Consider the following 26,653-nt stretch of genomic DNA (forward strand, 5'->3'; position numbering starts at 1 on the left):
AGTCTCCCTCCATTCTCATTTCAGTTCAGGACAAACTGATAATGAAAAAATTGGCTAAACCTGAGATCAAGCAGCAGGACAGAGGATGATTCATTATCTTCTTTTCTGAAATATTCTGGAAATAATCATGGCCACTCAATAACCCACTGAATTTGCCTACTATCCTTTCATTATAGCTTATACTTGCTACAAAGCTGTGTTTTATGGGCTTGAAAAGTTATACAGCCCCCTCTTTGGGGATTCCATTGGATCAGATATTTTGCAGCACTGCCAGAAATAACCAAACCCTTCATGAACTAAAGGGTTATTGCTGGCATGGAATTTCCTTTGTTCCAATTACAGAATCTCATTTTTCTGTCTTGCTTCCAATTGTGCTTTCATTGTTTATGATTTGTATGATTAAAACAAACCACAGTGCGTTGGCAACAGCAGGGAAATATGAGACTCCAGCTTGAAGAAGAGAATCTGGCAAGGTGCTAAAAATATATTAATTTTGAATTGGTACAAAGAAAACAAGAGTTATGCTGGTAATTTAGATGAATGTACACGTTTGTCTTGAGAAATTTGGAAATGGCAGTATCTAACAGGAAGGCTTAATGTGCTTACAAGTTTTACAGTGGGCAGATGCTGCTGTCATTCTACTCAGAACAGCTTGAAAAGAATATTCTCATGTAAGCAGATTATTAAGCTCTGAGAATCTAGATTTAATAGGCTTTTAGTATTAAGTGTTGCAAAACCCTGATACTATATATGAAGTTTGAATCACCTTTGAGATTCCAATGCTGAGCTCCCATAGAAACTGAGGTGAGTTTGATATCTCAGCACTTACTTGACTTAAGCTGAAGGCTTTAAATGAGCTAATTACTCAGTCAGGACTTCAGTGATAAGAATCCACCTCTGTTTTTTCTCTACTTAGGATGGAGATAAGGATAAGAGAGGCTGGACATTTCACCACCTAACACCACCAGCAGGAGGTCTGGTGAGAGGATGGGGCATGAAGAGAGAGGAAAGGAAGGGCATCACAGCAAGCCTGGCTTAGCAGGTCCCACCCTGCCTACACATCTGTCTCAGGGAAGTGCCTGGAACTGAGCCCAGGAAAGCTGCAGAGAGGTGCACAGGGATGCACAGACAGAGCAAGGTGCAGCAGGTCTGGTCCCCAGCTCCCACAAACACCCAAGCACTGTGACCCCTCAACAAGCTCTTTGCAAGTGGTGAAATGTGCCACTTGTGGCTTTTGCTGTGAACCTTTGTGGCATCCCATAAAAGCACAGTGTGTTTTTGCACACTCTGAAAAGTGTGAAAAGCAGGAATGTGTTGCCTTTTATTTTTTCTTCCCACTTTGGCTTATGTTCTTCAACCACTCAAAAGCACAGCAAAAGACACAAGGCACTGTTATGCTTTACAGGAAAATCAACCTTTCCTGTGTGGCTGCCACTGTTTGCAAGCAGTGCTTTTGAGGCACCATGTCCTAAATCCACAATAGGGATGACAATCAAACTATTAACCACAGATCAAACCTCGGGAAGGAGGATAAATTCTTGCCATTAGATGGTCCAGTGTGGAGAGGCAAGTGATCACAAAGGAACACAAAGCAAGATTCAGTTAGAAAACCACAAAGGATTAAAAGCGGGATAAAATACTCTGGGCAGCTGCATTCTACTGGAACCCCAAACATGCCAACTTCAGTCAGGGCAGAGGGGCTTAAGAGCAAGGAGGAAACAGAGGATGGTTCAAGGCTCAGATTGGGAAGTGAGACCCAGTGGAAAGACATTGAGCACATCCAGCCCATGAGGAGGAGAGACACTCTCATTGCCAGTGGGTAACAAAGCACTGGGATAAACAGGACAGAGTAAATACCAAGCCAGAAAAACCATAGGAGGAGGAATGGAGGGTGCAGAAGGGACTGTTTGCATCAAATAACAGGATAACACTGTTGGTATTACCAAATCCTTGGCTGCACTGCAAGGGCTGTGAAGTTGCTATTCCAGGCTTGATCTAACATGTTATAGGAAAAGTGCTTAGATTAGCTATCAAATTTTGTCATGACAGGGAGGTCTGGAAATGGATAGGAAATCAGTAGGGCTCTTTTCTAACTTAATGAACACTCAGGTTCTACATTAGAAATGCAAGAAGTAAATAGCTACAATCCCTACAGGAACACAATCAAATCCTGGACACGCTCAGACAGATGCTCACACCAGCCTTGCAGACCCAACATTGTTTTATCCATTGCCCACACAGCACCAGACATGGAAACACATGGAAGCACAGAATCCACCCAACCATCACTCTGTCCTGGTCTTCATCTGACCAGCAGATTCAGCAGGAGCTTTCTAGTTTATCCAGGAACCCAGGGACTGCTTATGCCCTGCTGTGTTGTCCTCCAGCAAAGACCAGGGCTGAAGTCACTCAGGAGGGCCAGGGCTTGTGAGTCTGGCTTGTGTCTGTCTATAAAGGGCCTCATCCACCCAGGTTGGGTGGCCTGAAGCAGAGCTAGACTATAACATCACCTGTCTCTGCCCTCCCTTTATTCCTGACCCAAAAGCTCTTGGTCAGCTCCTCATCCAGCCCCAGGTGGAACTCCAGGCTCTCCAGCTGGTCTCTGGCATAGACACCCCATCCTTGTCTCCCCTGCTTGTCCTTTCAAAGAGCCTGTACCCCTCCATGCCAACACTCCAGCCACAGGAACCATCCCACCACGTCTCCACCATCCTTCTCTATGGCTGCCACCACGTATGTGAGACAAGCACCAGGACAGCACCCTGAAATTAATACCAGATATTCAAACCACACCAGATTTCTTGCAAAAAGTGGCAAGATGGAGTCTGATCACCAACAGACACACACCAGTCAGGCAGGAGAATATAATTTCTCCAGTACATAACACACATTCTCAGAATAGCTTGAGTAAGAGCTGCTACACCATGAACAGCTGCTTGGCTCCCTCTTGGGGAAAACATTGAAATAAAGGAACTGGCAGCTTAGGGTACTCGAGCACTGTTACCTTATATGCTCCTGATTTTCAGGAATCCTCCCAGACACTGAAAGAGATGCCAAGCTGGGAAGTCCAAACACATGAAGCAGCCAGTGTAGAGATCATTTTAACTATGTTTGCTTCTATTTGAAACATTCTGCAAGTGGGTCCTGGTAGAAAAGCACCCTTGACCATTATCTCAGCTCAGCTTTATTTAGCTGAGGTCTCCCTGCTCACAGCAAAAACCTCTAATATCTACCTGCAAGGGAACTATCATTAATATTTCATAGGAGCTGCCAGGGGTGGCAACATCTGTGCAACAGATCAGAGGGGGCAAGGAGAGGAGTGGAAAGGCACACCATCTTCAAGCCCAGTAGAGGATTTATTCCTTAACTCAACATCCAGGGGCTGATATCTTGGTGCCCCCTTCATGCACACAGACTTTATCCTCTCCCTGCCTTGCCCCACAGCATGCCATGGCAGCTGTGTGATATCATGTTGTGCTCACAACAGTCCCCTAGAATTCTCAGCAGAAGGCTGAAGGCCATTAATCACCTGAAGTCATGTTTAATCTGCTCTGAATTTCCAGGAGGATTTGGACTCAGCATCCTTCCCCTGCTACCACTTCACCCAGCTGTGGTGTCACCAGGGCCACTGGTCATGACCTCAGTGAACTTCACTAAGCCCAACCTCACCCTAAGTCTCCCTCTCCAGAGCTGCAGTGTTTCTAGCCCTGCTTTAGAAGTCTTAATTAACAATCAGTGAGAGAATATTGAAATAATATTTTTCTTTCCAGCTGAACATATCAGGCATGGAAAATCAAGATTTTCCAGAAATAAGTACCAATAGAGGACACATCTTTCCTTAGGCAACATAAGTACATTTTAGTAAGCATGTGATCTTAGATGTTGAGTGGGGTTTTTTTTCAAAATAGAGTTTGATGCTATTTTGGTCTATTCAGTGTTTCAGGTCAGTATTGCAAGCAAAGGCTAATTACCACCTGAAGTTACTGATCAAGAAGTCATAATTAATATCTCAACATTTCACCACTTCCTGATTTTATTTCTATTTCTTCCTTTATGCAAAATACTTAATAGCAAGAGATGCTTTGCAAAGTAGAGTGATTAGAGGAGATTTATGTATAATTATAAAAAACATCTCCAAACTCTATTTAACATTCCCAAGGGGCATTTTTTGCAAGAAAAATCTCCATTTCTATTAACAGCTCCTTCCTCTTTATGGTATGAATCCTGCAGGTGCCTCTGTTAACCTCGATTACCACTGGTGTATCCTCTGAAATGGTGAGTGGGGCAGGGAAAAGCAGCCACTGCACAAGCTGGACCTTGGGGGGAATGGCTCCAGCAGAGAGGACTTGGTGGTGGGCAGAGGGCAGCAGTGGCACCACTGCTCAGGATTTAGAGGTCCTCACCTCTCCCAGCTGAAAGCAAGGAGAAATTCAACAAGGGAGTCTTCCTTGACCCTCCCTGGGTGGGGCAGGGGATGCCAACCACTCTGTCCTGCTAAGGGCACCAATCTGGCTGGAGACATCCCCATGCTGTGCAGTGCAGGGGACCAAACCCCATGATGGATGCAGAGTTTTCACCAGGTAGAAAGCACTGAGCAGAGCAGCACACAAGCACTTCTGTCTGTGCAGACCTCCCACATCCATCTGAGCTGCAGCACAGCTGGACACTCCTCTGCACAAGGTCCCTAGGGGAGCATGTCCTGGTCACAGACTGCTTCTGTGCCTGGTTAGCAAAAGGTAAGCAGCACAGGGGAGGAGGGCAAGGGAGATGTGATTCACCTCTCCACGAGTTCTTGTCCATTCCAGCAAAGGGTGTCATTCTGAACAGCAGAGCTGTGGTTGCAGATGTACTCTGGCAAGCTGCTGTAAAAACTGCTGTGGGACTTCAGCTTTGCAATCAGTTCCCTGGAAGAAAGGGAGAGAACAGGGTGCTCAGTTAAAAGAAGAGAGGATGAGGTTGGTGCATTTTAACCAGTGAAGGTAGTCACACAAACACAATATTAAAGCAGTTATGTGCAAATAAACCACAAAGAATCAGTTTTATTTCTGAACCAAAGTAGCTTTTGTGTTTTTCCTCGATGTTATTCAAAGGCTGAACCCACATTTCCCAGGGCAAACTGCTGGTGATGGGGAGGGATGTGGGGGCAGCAGAAGCTCAGCCCAACTTTGCACCAGGCAAAAATCAGACACAGTCTATGCACTGCCACAGCTCCTAAGAAAGGTGCCACTGGCTCAGGCCACACATCCATGGGGTGCATCTGAGCAGCAAGGGCTCAGGCTGTAGTGTCCCCTCTGCTTTGCAGAAAGCAACAGAGGCCCTTCAGGGGCTTTGTCTGGCTGACGTTGGCCATCCAGCACTGCTGCAAGGGCAGGTGGCATTTTGGTAGCAGGGCAGAGCTGACATTCTCAGCACACACCTGTACACATGGCTAAGGCTGTGCTTCATGCTGCTCCATCAAAAGGACACGATTTGAAGGGATGCACTGGGCTGGCCATGGGGTCACAGTCTGCATTCAAAGGGGCAGGTTGCACTCATCAGAATGGCTCTGTTGCAGGAGGAGCTGCAGGACACAGAGGGGATGTGAACCAGGCTGCATCCCAACCCTGTGCTCTCCCTTCCCAGCAACAAGGATCTCCAGCTGATCACCTGCAGCAGTGGTCACAATACAGGCTGACATGGGATCTCTGATGTTGCCAGTGGTTACAGAGGCTCTGGGAGTGGGATGTGACATCCCTCCAGCCTAGGACCAATCCCTCAGGGACACTCAGCAGCTGTCACCAGGGAAGAGTGGCAGATTTAATTAGGTAAGTAGCACCAAAAGGAAGATAATATGAATAGCAGGGACTCGAGGCAGTAAGACTTGGCCTCACAGCGGTCTTGTTTGGTTTCAGCACATTTCCCCCTTTGGCAAGGGGTTATTGCTCAGCCTCCTTGCTCCCTGAGAGGAATGGTGAGGAATTAGCACCTGGAGTAGGGAACACTCTCAGGGGCATCCCCCGGGGCTGTGTGTGCCCTGCCAGCCATGGGGAGCTGCCCTGCAGCCCTAGGTAGTTTGGTGTGCAGAGGGTGTGCAGCTCCCTCCATCCCTCCTTGCTTTGGGATTCTGTAGGGTTCCCTCCAGCCAGAGCCTGTGACAGCCAGCTGGGGGCAGGCGACACCAAGAGAAGGAAGCCTGAGCTCTGTGCTGCCTTTTCACTGCGAGGAGCCTGACCCTGCTCCTGTCCCTGCCCCTGCTCCTGTCCCTGCCCCTGCTCCTTCTCCTGTACCTGCTCCTGTCCATTCTCCTGTTCCTGCTCCTGCCCCTGCTCCTATTCCTGTTTCTATTCCTGACCCTGCCCCTTTCTACTGCCCCTGTTTCTATTCCTGTTTTTATTCCTGCCCCTGTTCCTTCTCCTGCTGTTCCTGTTCCTCTCCTGCCCCTGTTCCTGCCCCTTCCCCTTCTCCTGCTCCTGTTCCCATTCCTGCCCCTGTTCCTTCTCCTGCCCCTGCAGGGACAGGGTCACTCTAGTCCTGCCTCTGAGCACCCAGCACACCCTGCCTGGCCATGGCACTGTCTGGCACTGCCCAGGCCAATGAACAAGGGTTTGTCTGATGAGTCAAAGCCCCTCCAAAAGATGTGTATTCAGCCTAGAGGCCCTTGCATAAATCCAAGGGATGCTCCAGGCAGTCAGCTCCTGCGTGAACCCCCTCCTCCATCCATCTCCTGCACTGGCCTCACAGGGGGGCAGAGATCCAACCATTTGGAAAGCCAAAATGAGCCAAAATATCTCATGATATGGCAAACCCCAAGCAGGAGCCTCACTTGCCCTGGCACCCAGCTCCTTACATCCCAGGCACTGCCTTGCTCCAGTTCCACAAACCCCAGCAGAGCTGGGGAGAACAGGAAGGAAACTTTCCTGGGGAGCAGAGCTCCCTGCAGGGCAGGGAGGAATTCCTCTGTACCTGCAGGTATGAACCCATGTAATTCATCTCAGCAGATTTCATCAGCCTTCAGAGTCTTCAAAGGACATCTCTGTCAGAGTCTGGGCTGTGTAACCTCCGACGTGTTGAGACAACAGAGGAATGCAAGCCCTGGTGCTCTATCTCATGGGAACCTCATCAAGAATGTGGCCCTGTGAGTCTTCACAGAGAAATCCACCCAATTTAGTCTACTGCCAGTTTCAAAAATTGCCAAGCTTGCTTGTTTCTCTTCCACAGGAATTTTTCTTTCCTTTCACAGTGTATCTCTGGGTGTGCCTCCAGATCCAGAGGGGAGATGCTGCTCCTTGACAGTGTGAGACCACTCAGTTACAGCTTCTACTTACATGGGGAGGAAGCACAGGGTGCAGTGCCAGCAGTGGAGGCACCTGCTTCCTTTGAAAACATTCAGTAAAAGGCTGTTAACATCTCTGAACTACCATAAAACACTACACAAAAAGCAAGAAATGCATTCCCCTTACCCACACACGGTGTAACATGTAACAGTTCAGGCTGGAGGGACCATTTCTATCTATAACTACACCTGTGAGTATTTCAGACACTACAGCAGTGCCCAAGGAACCCAGACAAGGCATTTGGTGTATTGACCTGGAGAGAAAACCCATGCAGATGCCTCACTGCCCTTCAGAGCCCACCACAGAGCAGCTCTGATGCTCAGAGCCAGATTTATGGGTAAGGGAAATAAGGAGCTTTTCCATCTGCTTCCACAGGACCATTCCATATGGTGGCTGCTCCTGCAGCCCATCCAGCAGGCACTGAACATTCTCACCTCCTTCTGCTCGACAAAGTTTCTTCTTGCTCAAAGTGAGTCACTTTCAGGACTTTCTTGTCAATGAAAAGGTCTTCTGGATAATGAGCAGATCGGATGTGCCTCTGCTGAGCGTGGCCACAGAGCCGACTGACCTGGAAAACACAAACACAGCGGTGTGAGCTGTGCTGGGACTGCAGGGGAGCAGCTGAGATGCAAACTGGCACCTGCACACAAGCTGCCATCATCCTGTCATCCCCATCCTGCTCATAGCTCAGCAAGCACCTGAAAGCAAACTTCTGTGCTAAGGTTACAACCTGGCTTTGTATAAATACCCACCCCTGGGAAGGAATGTAGGAAGCTTCAGGCAAAATGCTGGGGCACTGAAGTGGCCCTGGGGCTATCAAAACCCCTGAGCTGCAGGTGTGACAGGCAAATCTTTGTGTGTCAAGTCAAACTTAGGCTGGCAGGAGGGGGCTTGAGGTGTTCCCTGCTCCTTCCTTCCTGTCAACACTCTGCACTCCAGTCAGACTTTTAGGAAACACCTCCCCTCTGAAGGAAAATCCTAAAACCCTGGTTCTGCATCCTGAGGCAGCTCAGCATCTGCACAGACTGCACTGCAGATGCCCAGGGATGAGCATCATACACATCACTACTAATTAAAAAACCCAGGACTAAGATACAGCAAGCACTGGGGCCACAGCCCAGTCATATCGTGGGAGGCCCTGATTAACAGGGCTCTGCTAATGGCACAAATTAGCTCATTAGCATACAGATGATTCAGGAACCAGCTGCAGCAGGGAGGGAAGGAATCCAACACCCCTCATTCAAGCTCCCTCCATGGCCACTGTCCCAAAACTGACCCAGCACTGGCCACTGCTGTGGATGGGTTTGCCACCATCTCCTTCTCTGGGACACTACCAAGGGACATCTGCCCCCCTGTGGCACCACTGCCACTGTGAAAATCTCCTTTTTATCCAGCCTGTGCTGCTCTTGCAGGACTCATCCATGCTGGGCTGTGAAAGGAGCTTGGCTGGGACCACGAAGGCTCCACAGTTAACACCAACCTCACCTTCTCTGAGCCTCATCCCACCACCCACATCCAGGCCTGGGACCAACCACACACCCATAAAATGCCCATTCCTTGCAGCACCTCATTCATCTCCACAGCACACCCAAGGCAATCCCAGTAAGCTGCAAACCAGAGGTTAAAAGCACACCCAAAGCTGCAAGCATCTGATGTGTAAAGAGATTAATTCTCTTCTATTACATCCTACATTTGGGTGGGCAAATAAATTAGTAATGTCACCTCTTTCATTATCAAGAGCAGCACAGTTTGTTTGCTCAGGCTGTCATACAGCAAAGAGTAAAACAGAAACCTCCGGGGAGCTGGGCACTGCAGTTTCTGTTCACATCACAGTGGGAAGAGATGCTGCCACTGGTCCTTCTGCACCTGCAGCTCCCTCTGCCAAAGCAGTTCCTCCTGCAGCTGCCAGGGGAGCAGTTTCTGCAGTATCTTACCTGGTTTTTCCTATTCTGTCCTGCTTTGGCTGTGCCTCCTCCCTGCCTTGCCAAAACCAAGTCCTGCATAAGAATGTATCAGCCCTACTGCCCCCCCAAAATCACCTGGCAGGCTTCAAAAACAGAGGGAGGGATTCAGAAAATGGATCACATTTTGGGCTATTTTCTGGTTAGAAAATAATGGATCTGCTTTTTGGGCTTTCTGTCAGCACCCATCCCTCTCATAACATTTACAGGTTAAATGCAAGCAGACAGGAATAGGAGGAAATCACAGGACAGTGGGAGACCTGGAGAAGGGCATTTGGGATCTGAGACCCCCCAGTGTGGAATGGGTCTGGATGTCTGTGCTCTCTCTGTTCTGGCTGCTGCCACTGTCCCTGCAAAGGGCAGACCTGCAGGACGCTCAGGGGGTCTGTGAGCTTTTCCTCTGCCCAAGTCAGAGATGAAACTTGCCATGAAACCTCCTCCAGGAAAACACAAGATACAAAAAGCTCCAGGACAGTGGGTATAAAGGAAGGAATGCCCCACAGCACCCACACTCTGCAGGGACACAGGAAGTGGAGAAGTGGGAACAGGTCAGATATTTTAACCTGCCGTTAGTCATGACTCCCTTTGATTCTCCCCAGCTCTGTGAAAATCCCCCCAATCCCTTCCCAAAGCCCAGCTTTCAGCTGGAAAAACCTATCAAACCCTGAGAGAAGAGCAGGTCCAGGATCAAGATTTTTTTCCCAAGGATGCAGAGGTGCTGAATGGGAGGGGAGGGTCAGAGTGACAGCACCAACAGTGGCAGCACCCGAGAGCTCCAGACAGCAGAGACCCTCAAAGTGGGGATGCTTCATCTCCCACCCAGCACTGCTCCCAAATCCTGCCCAGGAGCTGCATCCTCACAGCCCCACACAGCATCTGGGTACCAAGATACATCAAATCCAGAAGGCTGGAAAAGACCTCTACAATCATCAAGTTAAATCATTGATCACTGACTCCAGCCATCCCTCTTGAGTGGGAGGAAACCACAAACAGGATTGTCTTAGCTGTGACATGGGACAGCTGATGAAATCTTTACAGATAGGAGGCACTGTTCAAACTTTCCACCAAGTTTTTACTTATTTATTTATTCAAGTACCAACTAAGCTATGCAGGAAAAAAGCCCAACCCTGCAGCCCATCTTGTGAAGTCACAGTGAAATGGTTGTCACCCTTTAGTCAAACAAAAACACGGCTGAGATGTGAACTTAAAATAAAGTGAGTGAAAGTAGAAGTAACAGATTGCCTGCTCATTTGCAGGGGCGGCATCATGTACGCTTTTTGGGGGAGGGCAGGATTTCACAAACCATCTGCCAAAGTCTGCTGGGCCACAAGCAGTCCTAGGACAGCTCAGAAATCCTATTTCAATCTTTCCCTCCTTTTGAGTCCACACTGCAGGCTCAGGAACACACGAACACAGCTTCCCAGTCTCTTCCTAACCACTATCATTTTAAAGCAGGCTCCACAAAGAAAATAAAAATGCCACTATAGGGCAGTCAGAGAAGGAACAGATACAAGCTCAGACCTTGAGGAGAAACAAGTGTGATGATTCTGGTCTCCAGGTATTGCTTGCTCTGGCAGGAGCAAGGACAGTCAGCTCCCCAGCACAGTGCTGTGTCTGCAAGAGGGAGAGCAAAAGGAGGGGAGCATCTCTAATCCAAACTTGTATCAAGCAACAGTGTTTAATGTGGTTTCCTCCCACCACACAAATGTAAATGTGAAATTCAAAGCAAATTGACAGAACAGAACTGGCTCTTCTCCTCAGGCTCCCCATGCTACCAGGGGGATCATTAATATAAACCAGCCCTTATCTAAAGTATAGTCAGTGTGAGAGCTGTGCCTTAATTCAGAAGAGGCTGAAGTTTGACACATAAAGCCACAAAAAAGTAAACCAAATGCCAGTGTGTTTTCTAGGCAACAAGACTTGGACTTTCTTTTTAAAATACTCTGCCAGGCCACTGAAAAACTGCTGCAAGAGGACACCAGGCAAGAAAAACCTTCCCAAAGCTCTGAGCTTTCACAAACCCCCAAAGCCATTGACACATAACAACCAAAGCAAAATTTCCCTGCCCCGGCTCATTAACAAACTCACTAATTACCTGATTTAATTAGCCTCCTCCATGCAAGTGTGACCCAGACCACAAGGGGAACACTTTGCCTTCTGAGGACCACCACCCCCAGTTCCACTGCTTTATTCCAGACTGGGCAGGGCAGGGCTCCTGGCACTGCCCCATGGGGGAGCAGCAGCAGCTGCTCCAACACCCCTGGGAGCTGCCATGGCTCTGCTTTAGAGAGAACATTGATTTGAGAGGAGCACAGGGACCAGGCTAATGGAGCAGCACTATCAGCCCACTTTAACGCTTCCCCATTAATTTGAGATAAGAGGTGCCTGAGGACTCCAGGAAGGGATGCACTGAGAGCAGCCAGGGACCAGCTCCACCAGGGCTGAGGTGATGCACTGGTGTAAAGCAAGCACTGATCCACGTGGGCACCTGCCAGCCCACGGAAACTGGGATGACTGGAGTTAATTATCAAAGAAACAGTCACCACAGCAGCAGGTTCTGTGCAAAGCATCACAGTCTCTGTGCAGCTGATGGGCTGTACCAGCCTGGCTATGGCAGGATGGCACTGCTGACACCCTGAGGCTCCTGATGAACCCACTCTGCTGCCAAGGCACCAGGCAGCGTGGCCACATGGGGCAAAAACATCTTATCTTGCACATCAGTAAGGAAATCCAGGGTTGAAAGGATTGGAAAGCAGCACACTGGGATCCTCAGTGCCAATCTGAGCTTTGCTTTTAAGAGTAAGAACATTTTAAAGGTAATCTTCTAGATGATTTAGAAGGGGGGAAAAAAAGACAAAAAAGAAGTAGCTAATCAGTTTCTCACTGGACAAGAAGAGAGTGCATTAGACACTGCTAGATACCTGCTGCTGCCACTTCTCATTCAGCCCAGGAGCTCCACTCTGCTCTAAAGGAGAGTTTGCTGTATTTGACCTTTGCTTAAACTTTACATGGAGTTTCCATTTGTCTTTTCTATGAACCCTTCTGCTTATAGATTCATTCTCCAGGAAGACACAGCATTTTTCTCCCCTCAAGGGGATGGCCTCATTTTTGAAGATTTCCTCCCACAATCTCCTTTGCTCTCTGGAGTTCACATAAGTCATTTTATACTTATCCATGAGTTTCCTTTGGGAGAAGCCACACATTAAACTGAAAAGAGATTAACTGCTATAATTGATTTGAACACAGCTTCTGAAAGGGTGATTAGCTACAGCATGCACAGAACACCAAGAGACCACAGACATGCTGTCTTTGGAGGAACCACATGGTGCCCACTAAACCCCAAGCATCCTTCAGTGATGGAACCCAGTCGGACCAGGGAGGCTGAAAGCCTCAGTAAGGCAGCTGCTTCAACTGCTGCTTCTTCCCCAGTTCTTTTTAACATCCTGCTCCACCACACATCACAAGCCTTATTAGCATTATAAAGATCGCATTTGTGCCCCGTGTATCTCCAAAGTCACCATAAAAGTGAACCTGAAGTCTATTACTCAAGTGCTGCTACAGAATTCTGCTTAATTAAATTCTAAAGGGCTTAAACCAAAAATATACATTGAGATGATGTGGGATAGAACATAAACTTTTTAATAGTAGTAACCAAGCACATTTACCATTTCTACAGGTGTAATAAAAATGCTAATATATGTTAATGTTTAGTCTGTGGTTAATGTTTTGTCTTGTTAATTTCCCCAGGGCTTTTATTACAGATTTAAATCTGCCACACTGCCCCAGTGATTGCATCGCCTTCCACAAACAGTGCTGGCTCTCAAACCAACCCTGATTAGCAGGAGTGGGGAAACATTTGGCTAGGACAAACACTCTTATTATATGCTTCTAATCATTAGATACATTTTTTCAGGAAGATGGGAAAGAGACAATTCCCAGCTCCCCCATTCTTCTCACAGTAGAAAAATGTGATTATGGGCATAAAAATGAATTTACAAGCCTTTATTTTAGGAAGCACATCATTATTAACTAAGTAATGATTGTTCTTCTAGTTCCAGGCACTCAAGCAGAAAGAACAAACTGAGTATGGTAACACAGATGTCTTCAATGAGCACTCCAACAAAATTCCTCATTAATGGAGTACTAAATGTTATTAATCAGCTCTATAGTATTATGATCTCGATTATTCAGCCTGCAAGGATTACATAAGAGACAGCATCCTAACTCACTCATGCAGAGACAGGAATTGCAGGAAGTGACCTACTCTCCATGCTGAGGAGAACGTTTAATAATGCATCAGCCTTAAATAATGCAGTGCTATAATGTGTAAAATGCACACAAACACTAATGCTTAAAATAACAGAGTGCCTGTCACACCAGTGCCCACGGTGACGCCCAACACATGCTGCAAACATGGGCTACAAACACCCAGGGACCCCTGCAGCCACCAGAGCAGGTTGTGCTGAAGGCCATCACCACCTGGTTTGAAGACCAGGTCCTTCAAAATGCTACAGAACCCCAGAGGCATTAAGGAGGCATCTTTCAAAATAAATATCACTTCATTTTTCCTAGAGTGGTTTGGGTTGGAAGGGACCTTAAAGGTCATCTGGTTCTAAATCCCAATGGCCATCCTTGATACAGAGGATCACAAAATACTTTGCAGAGGGTGAGTGTGACAGCAGAACCCTGGGCCCAGAGAGGACTGGTGGGACTGGCTCTCAGGGCAGCAGCAGGATGTGCCACATGTCTGATGTGACAGAGGTGACACAGCTGGCAGCTCTGACACACAGCATGGCTACACCATCACTGTGACCCACAGACTGCATCAAGATGAGGGTGCACCAGCTCAGCAGAGCAGTAGGAACACAAGGGACTTTTTATGGGTTCCTTAGTGCCAGTTGCTGAAGCTGGATGATTTCACCTGCACTTCCCTCTGCTGTGCCAGGGTTCACATGTGCTAAACTGGAAAGAGACAAGCACTGCAGCTCCAATCACTGCTCCCATCAGCCCATGCCACCCTGTCCCCAGGAGGATGGGGTGGCCAGTGTACCACACACGTGCTGCAGCACACGAGGCACCTCCCCAGTGTCCCACACGTCCTGACCCCTGCACTGACCCAGCTTCTCCCAGCCCAGGATGCCCTTTCCCTCAAAGGAACCATGACCTCAGCTTGAGTCAAGCCCTTTCAAACCCACACAAAATAATGCAAACAAGATGTTTCTCCTCTCTGGCATCCCCAGCATGGAGTGTTTAATCCACCAAAGAAAGCAGCTTTGTGTTCCAGCGAAAGCCTGTTTATTGTTATTTGTAGGTAGAGAGGAAGTTGGACTAAATGATCACAGTTGTTCCTTCTGTCTTTATAATCCATGACATATAATTAAAGCACAACTTCTCAAGTCAGACTTTCCCTTCAGTATTCTTGTTAAGTCCATATTTAACACAGAATTTGGTATTTCAGTTCAGATGGTTGGACCTGAGCAGCAAACCACAGGGCAGGCAGCTGTAGCCCCAGCCAGGGCTCAGACCCAACCCAGCCAACCAACTGGGAGAGTCAGAAAAAAGGATTTGCTTGATTTCTGGCACACACTTCAGCAGTTTTCTCATGTGGAGACATTTCCTGGAACAGGGCCCTGTAGCATACTAATGCACCATTATGGTTTTAAGTAAGATCTGCGCAATCTGATATTTCTTAGACAACCAAACTAAGGATTTATTCTTGGAAGGAGAAATCAACCTTGCCTGGAAGGAAGCAGAGAAAAAGGGAAGATGGAGCAAAATCCAGAGAAAACCAGAACATGTTAGACTGACTAAAGCCAGGTTCAGGAGCAGAACGTGGCAGTACCCAGAACCCATTGCCTGCTTTAGCTTCATGGCTAATGAGGTGGCACAGCAGAGCTGGGGACAGCTGCTCCTGACCCCAGGCTGCTGCTCTGCCTTTGGGACTGATTCCCCAGGAAGCTGAAGATGCTCCAAACTCAAACAGCTGACTCCAACATTAGCACTGATTCATCCAACCTGACATAAAATTAAGACTCAAGGTAGCAAAGCCCACTTCTGCTAAGGATGCTAAATACAGTTTAATTATACAACTGCACTCCGTGCATGCTCTAACACACAACTGCTACTGTGGGTCCCTGGAAGACCCTCCTATTGCAGGCAATTAAATCCACCCCATCCCAACAGACTGAGAACCAAGGAATTGGCTTGAGGGATCACCAAGATCTTAAAAAAGCCCTCCCTGGGCAAAGCCAGGCAGCAGGACAGCCCCAGGCAATCGCCATGCGCTCGTTATTTCCCTTCCTGGGTTAATCGGTTTCCTTGGCAGATTTCTGTGGGTTTTAATGCTGCACCGTGTTTGTGCCTAGGGCACTACAGAAAGGAACAATCCGAGAGAAATAAATTCCTAGCAGCTTAATTTAGAGAGGAAAAACAGATACCTGCCATCAGTCTGGAACACAAGCCAGAGCCAGAGCCTGTAGCAGGGTATTTAACAGCAGCCGTGTCAGCTGGGTTGCAAATGTGGTCAATACCTACCAGCCTCTCTTCCCCCCTGCAGCCACGAGCCAGATTCAATTATTCTTTGAGAAATACTTTGTTAAATAATTAAAAAGTTACTGCATTACTTTCCCCTTTTTTCCCCTTAAACCAGACTGCTTCAGTTTTGGAAGTATAAAGCCATTACAATGTGTCAGCTAGCAATTAGCTACTGTACACTGTTTATTCTTTAATATAATCTTTGAGTAGAAGGGCAATATTCTCAGAAACGCAGCATTAACTTGTTCCTCAATGACTTTAATATGGCTCTTTTCAAATTACTGCTCATAAAATCCCAGGGAAGAAAAATTTACTGATGATATCCCATCTCCTTAATTAGATCTCTCTCTCTTTCAGCAATCCAATAGCAAGTGTAATATTTATTTAAAATAGAGCGCACAGGGCTTACCACTAAAACTGCTGTAACTGGTGATACCAAAACAGGCAGGTAAAAGGCAATGCCTGTTTTGCAGCCTGCACAGACCATGCTCACAGGCACACACAGCTTTTCAGATTTATATTTCAATAAATGCTCATACTGAAACCACCCCAAAGGCTTTAACACCACTAAGTACTTTTTGCTATAAAATGCCCTTCTCCCTTCCACTGGTGAATGGTAACCCTTCTTGGCCCAAAGGCTTTGGTGTCAAAATTGCTTGACACCAAAATGCTGTCACAATTCTTCCCCACTTACCATCACCCTACCTATTTCAACTTTCAGATAGGAATAATCCCCCCAGCAGCAACTTTTTTCCTCCCTCCATCCACCTTTCCCTTTCCAAACACCAGTCTCTGCTAAGACAACAAGGCTGGAGCCACCAAAACTCTCCAAATAATTTCAACAGTTAAGTTGCTGAATTTCTTCATCAGAAAATTTACAAGCATTTGTTTTCCAGCAAAGCTCAGAACAATCTCACTTGTCATACAGCTCCTGGCAAGGGGAGCATGAGGCTTTCCCCATGGCCATGCCATGGACCTCCCAAGTGAAAGAAAGAGAAGTATAATCATTATCATTAAGGGAAAATGGTAAAAATATCTCCATGCAGCAGAGACTAGCTGCTGGTAAAATTAATCCATTCAAGGCCAACAAAAGGATTGGGAAGGCCCTATGTTATTTTTTTCCCCTTTTTTTCTTTTTTTTTTTACTTCATCTGTCGATTTTTTCTTAGATTTGAAGCTACCAGATCCATAGCAATTTTTTCTCCCTGACAGTCAGGCCTAACCTAATCCAGTTATGGGTCAGCACCAAGACAATACACCCAAAACACGGCAAACAAGGTAAAAATCCCATTAGATTTTTGCTCTATAAAGGCATTTTTTCCCAAAGACAAATAAGCCTTATTGAAAATGTAAATCATTCTTTTCTATAAAGATATAAATATCCGCAGGGCTTTTTTGAGACTTTGTAAGACATCTTGTTTTTACATGTACTGTGGTTAGAACAATTGAATTACAGAATGACTTACAATGTTAGATTCATTTCTGCCTGATTGAGAATATCTTTATAATGGAAATCGGTGTGCACTTTTAACCTTGTTACAATGCTATATGTCTGATTAATGTAATAAAGGGACTCATTCAACAATAGCTTTTGCAGACAGAAATTAAATTAATTCGACTTTATCACAACACCTTTATTAACAGCATCAAACAGAGGACTAGTATTTGATTATGAGAAGTGAATTCCAATAAGCTGATATACAACAATTCCAAAATGAGGTAGGGGAAGCATTAGATGGGAAAAAAAATTGACTAAACACTTCTAATGCATTTTTGTTTATCGTCATTATTTTCCACTCACCTTGCAAGTTGCAAGCTGGGCATTTCCCCAACTCATAAAAGATAAGATAAAACATCTTGCACCAATCTACAGGTGGAGAGAGATTAAATTTCCTTCTGGCTCCAAACAATGGGAAGTGCATGAAGCAAGGCTCAGAGATGACCTTCCTGGATGTTTTTTAGCCTCTGCTGGGCAGACCCTCTTGTGCCCATTTTGGGCTCATGATTTTGCTCACCAGAGCCACCCCAGCATCACCTCCTGCAGCCCCACTGCCCCCAAGAGCCCTCTGCTCCACGGCTTTTGGGCCATCCCTCAGGGAGGAGGCAGAGGATGCATGACTTGAGTACCTACAGAAATACCTGCACTCTGGAGAGCAGCAGCAGGAGGTTTATTTGTACAGTGATACAGATCAATATGTGCAATCCAGGAGTTAATAAGCTTTAGAAAGACATAACTTGGAGCACATCAGTCACCCCCAAGTCATCCCCAGCAACCACCCAGCTCTCCAGGCTCAACCCTTGCCAGTAGCACGAAGAGAGTTGGGTGTGAAAAGTGATTAGGTTAGAAAGATACACCTGCATAAAGAATTGCAAAATTTGCCAACAGCTGCCTCGCTTTTTCTTTTCTTTTTAAACGGAAATAACTCTGCCCAAGTAGCTGTAGGCTATCAGCACAGCTTTCTGCAGCCAGCCTGCTCCTGCTTAAACAAATCTTTGGAAGAATAATGCAGTTAGCAGCAAACTTCACCTACTGAAAGCAAGCTCCGTGCCCTTAGGGGCTCATTAGTGGGGCAACACAACAAGTAGGGATGGACAAGGCACCAGTTATTTTTGCAGTAGCCTGATAAGGCAGGGAGGACCCAGCAATGAGGGGTGCACTGCTGCAGCAGATGGATGAAAAATCTGCCTCAATCGTTTGTGGATTTTTATTTTTTTCCCAGCAACACGTATTTAGCATCTTTCATGCCTGGTACCTCAAAGCCACTTTACAATAAGATGCAAAAATGATATAATTCACAGCACCACACACGGGCAGAGAATTCAAAATGAAGCAAACCACTCATTGCAACGCAGCCCCTCATCCTCTCCAGCTCAAAACAAAACACCTCTGCTCCACCCGTGCAGCTCTGGGCACTACTCCTGCTTTGCAGAGGGTCTCTTTCAAGTTTCTGGTTTGTTCTTGGCTCATTCATCAGCATTGCTAATGGGAGAGATAGTTCTGGTTTTAAGGCAGCAGCACTCCCGGGGGTTTCTGTCACTGGAAGTAAACTCAGCGCTGCTCAGATGAAGGATGCCCGGTGAATGACCCCAGACCCAGGCCTGGCTGCAAACTGCAGTCAGGATAATGAGGCCAAAAGAGGGTTTAGTGTAAAAAGCACACAGAGATGGATATTGGTGAGCACAGCACTGGTGTTGCAAAGCTGCGGGTCTAAGCAAGGATAAAAATCTTCAGGAAAGGAAATGGGCCAGAAGGTATTTTGCTAATAAAGCATCTATGTTAATAGGGGTTGCAGGAGGCTGCAGCAATTTGGGACATGTCTGCAGGGCTGATGCTCAAGGGTTTAATCTCCCTGGTAAAAGAAAGAAAGATGTGTGGGCAGTTTTAACAGAGAATTCCACAGGCAGCTCCACCATCCCACAGTAAGTGTACAGGCAATGGCACATCTGGAGGGACTGAGTTAAATAAGAATAAAGGCAGTTTGTGCCATGGATATCACCTCTCTGCAGGCTCCTCAGAACCCAGGGGGATCAGCCCACACTTAAGTCTCTTCTTTCTGTCAAGCACCAGCTTGTAGCATCCTTCAGGTAAACCAAATCCAAATCTCAGCAAGCACCCAGAGCATGAGGCTGGCTTAACTGAAGGGAGTTCAGCTGCAAAGCTCATTTGCAAACACAGCCCCAGTGAAAGGGCTGTGCCCCAGCCCTCCCCTTTCAGAGGGGCAGCTCCTCCCTGGCCAGAACTCTTCCTGCAGTTTTTGGCACAGACGAAGCCTCGAGACACCCAGAGGGAACTTTCTGATGCTGTGATCTTTGGTTCAGAATGAAACTCAGGTTTTTTCTGCTTAAATCCAATTTATTTCAAGACCTCCCATTATGTCCTTGACCATTACAATTTATTAAAAAAATCAGACAGCCTGAAATTTCCAATCTTGAAGCTCAGAGGTGAAGGAATAGGCACCCCATACATCCCCTCCTGCAATGCTCTGCATGGCAGCTCCCTCCTCTCCTGCATCCCAAAGCATCCCAGCTCCAGCTGTGATGGGAGCCAGGAAAAGGAAAAGAGATGAGAAAAAAAGAAGCTGTTCTGTGCAGTGAAGAAAGCTGCAAAACACTGCAAAGCTGTGTTCCCTCATTTCCAGCTGTTAAGGCTGTATCCTGCCCCACTAACTCTGGGAGCTCTTTGTACTGCTGCCAGGGCATCTCAGAACCAAATATCCTTTTAAACACTCAGGAGCCAGTTGCAAAACAACAAATTAGCTCCTCCACTACACAAGGAACACACCAAGCCACGGGACATGAGACAGCTACACAGAAGCAGCAATAAATCTGCACGAGGCCTTTAGGCTTGCTCTGACTTCAGCTTGGAGAAGATGCAAGGCATCCCATCACACAGAAACCTGTCTGCATCTCACTTGCAATGCAGCCAACACATGATCTGAAGGGAGAGCAAGCCAGGCTCAGTGGGTGCTCTATGATACTCCCACCCATAAAATGCAGCAGCCTTAAAAAGCTCTTTATAAGCTGCAGAGCAGTGGGGATGAAGTTGCCACCAGCAGAGAGATCTGTCTCAAGACTGAAGTCAACAAAGAGATTCAAGTGATCTTCAGTGCAAAGTTGTGTTGGACATCAAACAGGCTGTCAGAGGATGCTCCACGTGCTGTGTGTGCATGCAGGGAGGAAGGGGCACTGCCAGCAGCTACCTTCTATTTTTTATTTTAAAAAAAAAAGGCCTCACTGCAAAGTCCCTTGAAATGGCACATCTCAGAGGTCAGAAGATATCCAGTTAAAAGGACAAAGGGAGAAAAAAAAAGAAAAGCACAATATAAAAATTTACAAATAGAAGCAAAATAAGATGCTATTTTTAAATTAAACCTCTTCTGATGTTCAGTGCCACCTCCTCTGGCTTTGCAGTGACAAATTTGAGCATCACTGGCCACTGTTTCCACCCAGCAGCTCTGCAGAGCCCCACACACTCAGTCTGCCTCATCCAGACCCAATTCAGGGACAAACTGCCTCAAAGCCTTGCCATGCCAGTAGGGCAAGCAGGAGGGCACAGCAGGGTGACAATCTGCCCACACTGGAAAAGAACAGCCCTGACCAAAGATGTGCTACCCTGCATCCCCACAGGCAAAGTTCTTGCTAGCAGTGAATTAATTAATTAATTAATTGTGACACCAATGGTCTCCCTCCCCAGGCCAGACAAGAGGTAAAGCTTTCACTAGGTGAGAATAACCTGAGTCTCACTCCCCTGGAGAGGCAAGTGATGGTCAAGAGCATTCATGCCAAAGTCCCTTCCAAGAATGAGATGCAGGCCTCTAATTTGCTACTGCGTATTTGAATACTAAACAAGAAATTTAAGTCCTGTGCCAAAATAGCTGATATTTTGATAAAGCTGATATAGCCAAAATTGTTGATATTGGGTTATAAAATGCAGGCATGAATAACTTTTGCCCTTATTCTTTTGGCACCAGCCAAGCCACCAACTTGGGGATTTCTAGCTCAAAATCAACAGCTCGAAATTCAGTGCTTTGCCATATGCTTCCCCAAGTGTCAGAAAAATCTTTACTCCCTGAAACCTCTTCAGACAACTAATCACAGTACTCCCAAGGTCTTTTCACAGGAATGGGAGTGCTGCTGATACTGCCCTCATAATAAGGTTTTTTCATCCTGCAGGGGGAACAGATGCTTGCTTTAACACATTTATCAGGCACCTTACACTGCCTATCACAAAATGAATAACAAAATACACAATACACACACCTTGGGATGGTTCTGAGGAGGTCTGAGATCACTGAAAACCAGAACTTCACCTGTATTTCCAGCTGTAAGTGAAAAATGGAGCTAGCTACCAGTGAGTATTAGAGAATAGCCTGAGGATTAAACTTTGCCAATAAAGAACTTGAAAATACAGAGGCTGTACATCCAGCTGACTCTCCCAGGAGAGATGCCAACAAAAAGCAACCCACATTAAAAGTACAAAGAAACCGATCTCGGCGTCTCAGAGGGAAGGACTTTGCAAACAGTGCTGTAATTTCAAAGCTTTCCCCACAAATCTCTTGCCAGCTCTAGTACAGACAGAAAAATCCATTAGCAGATAGGAAAACTCACCAGAGCTCCCTGCCAGTGCAACCTGCTGAGCAAAGCAGCTTCCAGCAAGTCAGCAGGTGAGGTGGCCCCAAAAGCAGCTCCTGGGCAGTGTTTGGGGAAAACCAGCCTGGCATCACTGTGCTGATAAATGTACTAAACCACTGTGTATGGAAACAGGAGATATTTTCATTCCTGGGTGCCAAAAGCCCCTTTACTCACATATTCCTCATTTTCAACTCTGTGTATCTGCTATTTTAAACACACACTGCAATGTTCCTGTGGTGCTCCCATCAACCAAAGTACCTGGTTATCTTTACATGCTCATGAACTCCCTGCCAGCACTCCCTAAAAATCTAGGGAAGCAAGGGTCCAGTTTTCCTGACTCTGAGGCTTCCCAAGGCCATCAGAGCTGGGTTCACACCAAGCACTGTCCCTGAGCCAGGTGAGGTGAGCACTTCAGCTTTGGGATAACATCAAATCCAGCCTGCACAATGGCATCATCTCCACAGCAGCACAGCTGTATAACCTAGTTAACCCAGAATTAAACAGTCTTTTGAAGGTGTTTGCAGGAAAGTAAAGCAGCAGGGATCTGCTCACAGGACAAGCACTTTGGGAATCGCATGCTGTTCCCATACAGCACTGGCACCTTTCTGCTTCTCTCCTTCTGACGAGTGCAAGTGGTTGAATTTTGGTTCAGCTCTGGTTAATTTTGCAGTTTAATAGGATCTTCTAGAAACTCAGTCATCAGTTCTGAGTGAAAAAACCACTTTGCTGAGCTCCTTGCTCTTTCCTTCCTAGGCAATGCTCTGCAGGTAGAGCTGCACAAATGATTGCAAGGGAGCAGCAGGGGCTGGGCAGCTGGGTTCCATCAAAAATGGGGTAGCAGCAGGTTGAGGGAGGGGATTCTGTCCCTCTACTCCACTCTAGTGAGACCCTACCTGGAGTATTTCCTCCAGGCTCCAAGGCCCCCCAAGATAAGAAGGACACGGACCTGTTGGAGTGAGGGTGACAAGGCTGATCAGAACATCTCTGCTTGTAATTCAGATAACAGAGAAAGAATTAACGTTTGGAGGTGCTGGGGTTGAATATTTCATTAAGCTTATTTGTACTGCATCTCTCCCAGTTGTCTTGGTTTGGGATTCACTAAAATCATTCTTCCCTACACTCATGATTAAAATATCTACAAGAGGTGGACATACTAGGCAGATTTTCAACCAGGGAAAAGGTAGGAGATTAGAAAATTAATATAGATATAGGACTAGACAGCAATTTCTTTCCCAGTGTGCCCTGAGATTCAGCCTCCTTGATAAAGTATTTTAATAGCAGGTTTTAGGGGTGAAGTTTTTAAGCAGACAAATTGTAGAAATAATAAAGCCCTAACACACACCACAGCTGACAAATTAGCTACTAAAGCAAGGCTTGGGATGGGAACTGTTTACTGCCACATTACTGAATTCACTCTTCTGCACTGCTGTTTACAGACCTGAACAACACACAGGCTCCCATTTAAATGCATGCCTGGAGGCACAGCTTCCAAAAGCACATTTACAGCACTATGATTTCCTCCTCTTGGGGACTGTGGAGCTCCTCAGGAACCTACCTGGAGGCTCTGCAACACCTCTGGAGCTCAGGTTCATGTGCCCAGCTCTGCTCCAAGCACAAATGGGTCCAGGTCTGTGTGTGAGTGCCCACACCCAGCCTGGGGGTGGGTGGCAAGGGGGAATAAGGAACAACCACATGGAGAAAAGATGCTCAGTCAGGTACCACGTCTGAGGATCTGAAATACCAGGAGGGAAAACCATTCCTGCAGAAATGCTGCCAACTCTGTGAAAAACAAAAGAAGCCCAAAGGACAGCCAAGTGCAGTAGTGTTGTTATTCATGGTATAATCACCATGGGCATGGAAGATAAATTTTCCATAATTCCAGAGGTTTTTAATGACAATTAAATAACCTGTCATTATTCTTAATACCATGCAGGTGAGCTGTGCCTACAGAAGCAGTGGTGGCCAAGGTTAGTAATAAAAGAGGTCAATATGAGAAGCCAGAGTGAGTATAAAAATCCACATTTTCAAACACAACCTCTGTGGCATTTCATACTTTGGTATGACTACAATGTCTAAAAATAATCATATTTACAGAATAACAGTAAATATAACTGTTTGCTTCCAGGTATGTTCTTTGAAACTCAATATGTGCTGATAAGTTTAACAGAGAAACTTTCATCATAGCACAGCTAAATAAAAAACTTGTATTCAATCATTTACAAAGTGATATCTTACCAAGATATTTACCCCAGGTTACCCCAGGTCCTGATGCAGCTCAGCTATTAGAGTCAGCCCTCTGCAATACTGTAGTTAAGACTGTCAGTGTCATTATTGCCTTATTTCTCCACTGAACATCTCATATCCTCATCATTTGTTTAAAAAAAAAAAAAAAAAAAAAAAAAAAGCTGCTCTGGGCTGAGGTCTGACATAAAACCCTTAACTGAGCAACATCAGTGTTTCAAAAACAAACTTCAAATGGCCCAGTGGCCTTTTTTAGAGACAACTGCCTGGCAACTTACTTGTTTGGCTTGGGTTTTTTCTTCTTCACTCCAATAATACAAAAACGTCTCTAGAGCAAATAAACTAATCACTGAAGTATTAAATAGTTATGTTTAAGTAAGTACCTAGCTACACATGACACTAATGAACTCCAACAGCTTCACCAAATACAAAAGCACAGAATAGTTTTGTAATGCCCAGTAATTTCTTATTGTAAAGGAGCTCAGTTTTTGTTCTGGTTTGGCAGAGGATGGGCAGATTGTAGCTCTACTGCTTTGTGTTGACTTTAGTGGCACTCCCTCTACTTGTCCTCCCACAAACATTCTCTGCAGACAGATCAAGGTGTCAATATTCAGTAATGCAAGGGACAGTCATGTTTGTTCACTGTGTACAGGGACATCTCCAAGAAAAAATGCAGTTTTGTTGTTGTGCCAATAAAATAAAGATATGAGAGAACAAACACTGATCCTTTCAGGACCCTGCAGCAATGCCCAGGTCTGTGCTCACAAAACCTGGCACACAGCCCACAGGCACAGTGTTTGTGCTCTGCCTTAGCACCTGCAAGCACGGTGGGTTCACTGATGAAAAACACATTGGGTGCTTTTGCTCACAGTTGAATATGTCAATGAATCTTTTGAGATTAAACAGGCTCACTCTACATATAGAAGAAAGTTTTGTTTCTTACTGCCCTGGAAAAGCCAACTGGGCTTAGAGTTGAGCTGGGTTTTCTTTCATTATCAGCTGTAACATGAATTCTCCATCTCACCTGAACTCAAGGTAAATCTCCAGTTACACCTCTGCTCCTCTGCTGCTCCAGAGAGGGTTGACTGATGGTTCTGATGGAGAACAACTTTCCCTGGCTGCATGGCAGCAGAGCTGCTGCTCCTGACCACCAGCTGGAACCTCCCTGCACAGGTGGTGCTTGGCAGGCTGCTGTAAAAGTGATTTTCTACAGAAAGGGACACAGGCAGGTTGAAAGCCAATGTACCCTGGAGCTTAACATGCTCCCCACCTGCCCAGGAGACCAACACCCAGCCCAGCCACAGACTCCCCCTGGTCACTGTAACTCATGAGCATCCAATATTGAATAATTTGGTCCCTAAACCCCTTCTAAGCAGAGGAGAAAGCTTGCTCCATGTGAGCCAAACTGCCTGGGGTGAGGAACCACCTGAGTGCCACCACATCATCTGACAGCCTGCACAAGTGTGCTGAGCAAAGCCAGCACAGAGAACAGCACAAAGTGCTGCTGGCTTAGTGTCACACAGCTCAAAGCCCATAAGCCAACGCATTTCCATGGTCCCCCCTAAAAAAGATAAGAGTTACTTACAGTGCAAGTAGTACAGTGACCTACATAAACACAGATCTTTTGTAAACAGGAGTCAAGAATGGCAGGAACAAGCAGCTAACAGGGAAACAGTGTCAGATTTTAATCATCTTTGGCTTTAAGGAAATTATTACAACATTCCAGCACCTTTGCCCCATCCCCAGCTCTTTCCTACCTACATGGAGCAGCTCAGTTGTGTCTCAAGAAAAATCTCCTCTGCAGAACAAGCATTGTATTATCACACTACATTTGTCCTTGGTGTTCAAAGGGAGCAGCAGGAATTTCAGAATAAGATAGCCTCAGTTTCTCAGGAGGCTCAGAGACTCCCACAATGTGTTTTTATAGAGTCAAGTAAAAATAAGAAATCATCTCATTAAATGCAGCCTAAAACTGGAACAAGTTACTAAAAGATGGAGAATCAGCACTTCTTTGGTAAATCAGGGAATGCTACAGCACGTCTCTGCTTGCCATCTATTTGAAGATACATTTTTGTGATGTTAAAGGAAGCAGAGGACACCTGGAGAGCAGGACCAGCTTTTCAGAGCTATCCAGGGCAAGCACAGCACTCAGGGAAAACTGAAGATGCTGGGACATCTCAGCTCCCAACCTCACACCCCAGGGCAAGTCCAGACCCTTCTGCTCTGACAAACCTGAAAAGATGCAAAGCCCTTAATGGAAACCCAAGCCCTGCAAACATGTCTTGGGTTCAGTTCAGTACAGGATGTGACCAAAAGTATGTATTCTATCACCATCTGTTAAAACCAGCTGGGGCAATCATCTTTATCTTTTCCACAGCCCATCCTCCCTCCAGGAGATATCATCTGCTGCTGGCCCATTCAGTCCCACTGCATGACTGATAAAATTCCATCATCCCACTGGGAGATGCTCCA

At 46.3% G+C, this 26,653-nt stretch overlaps 1 protein-coding gene across 2 annotated transcripts in view; it reads right to left on the reverse strand.

The window, feature by feature from the left end:
* Nucleotides 1–26,653, reverse strand: part of GPC3 (glypican 3) — a 145,859-nt gene that overhangs the window by 49,626 nt on the left and 69,580 nt on the right. For both annotated transcript variants that reach the window (XM_056491238.1, XM_056491240.1), the window contains 2 exons: nt 7,748–7,881; nt 4,779–4,904 (listed from right to left, as the gene is read on the reverse strand). In XM_056491238.1, coding sequence (XP_056347213.1) covers nt 4,779–4,904; nt 7,748–7,881 — 260 coding nt within the window. The remainder of the gene's footprint in view (nt 1–4,778; nt 4,905–7,747; nt 7,882–26,653) is intronic.

Source organism: Oenanthe melanoleuca, chromosome 4A (assembly GCF_029582105.1).
Source record: "Oenanthe melanoleuca isolate GR-GAL-2019-014 chromosome 4A, OMel1.0, whole genome shotgun sequence".
NCBI classification, from domain to species: domain Eukaryota; kingdom Metazoa; phylum Chordata; class Aves; order Passeriformes; family Muscicapidae; genus Oenanthe; species Oenanthe melanoleuca.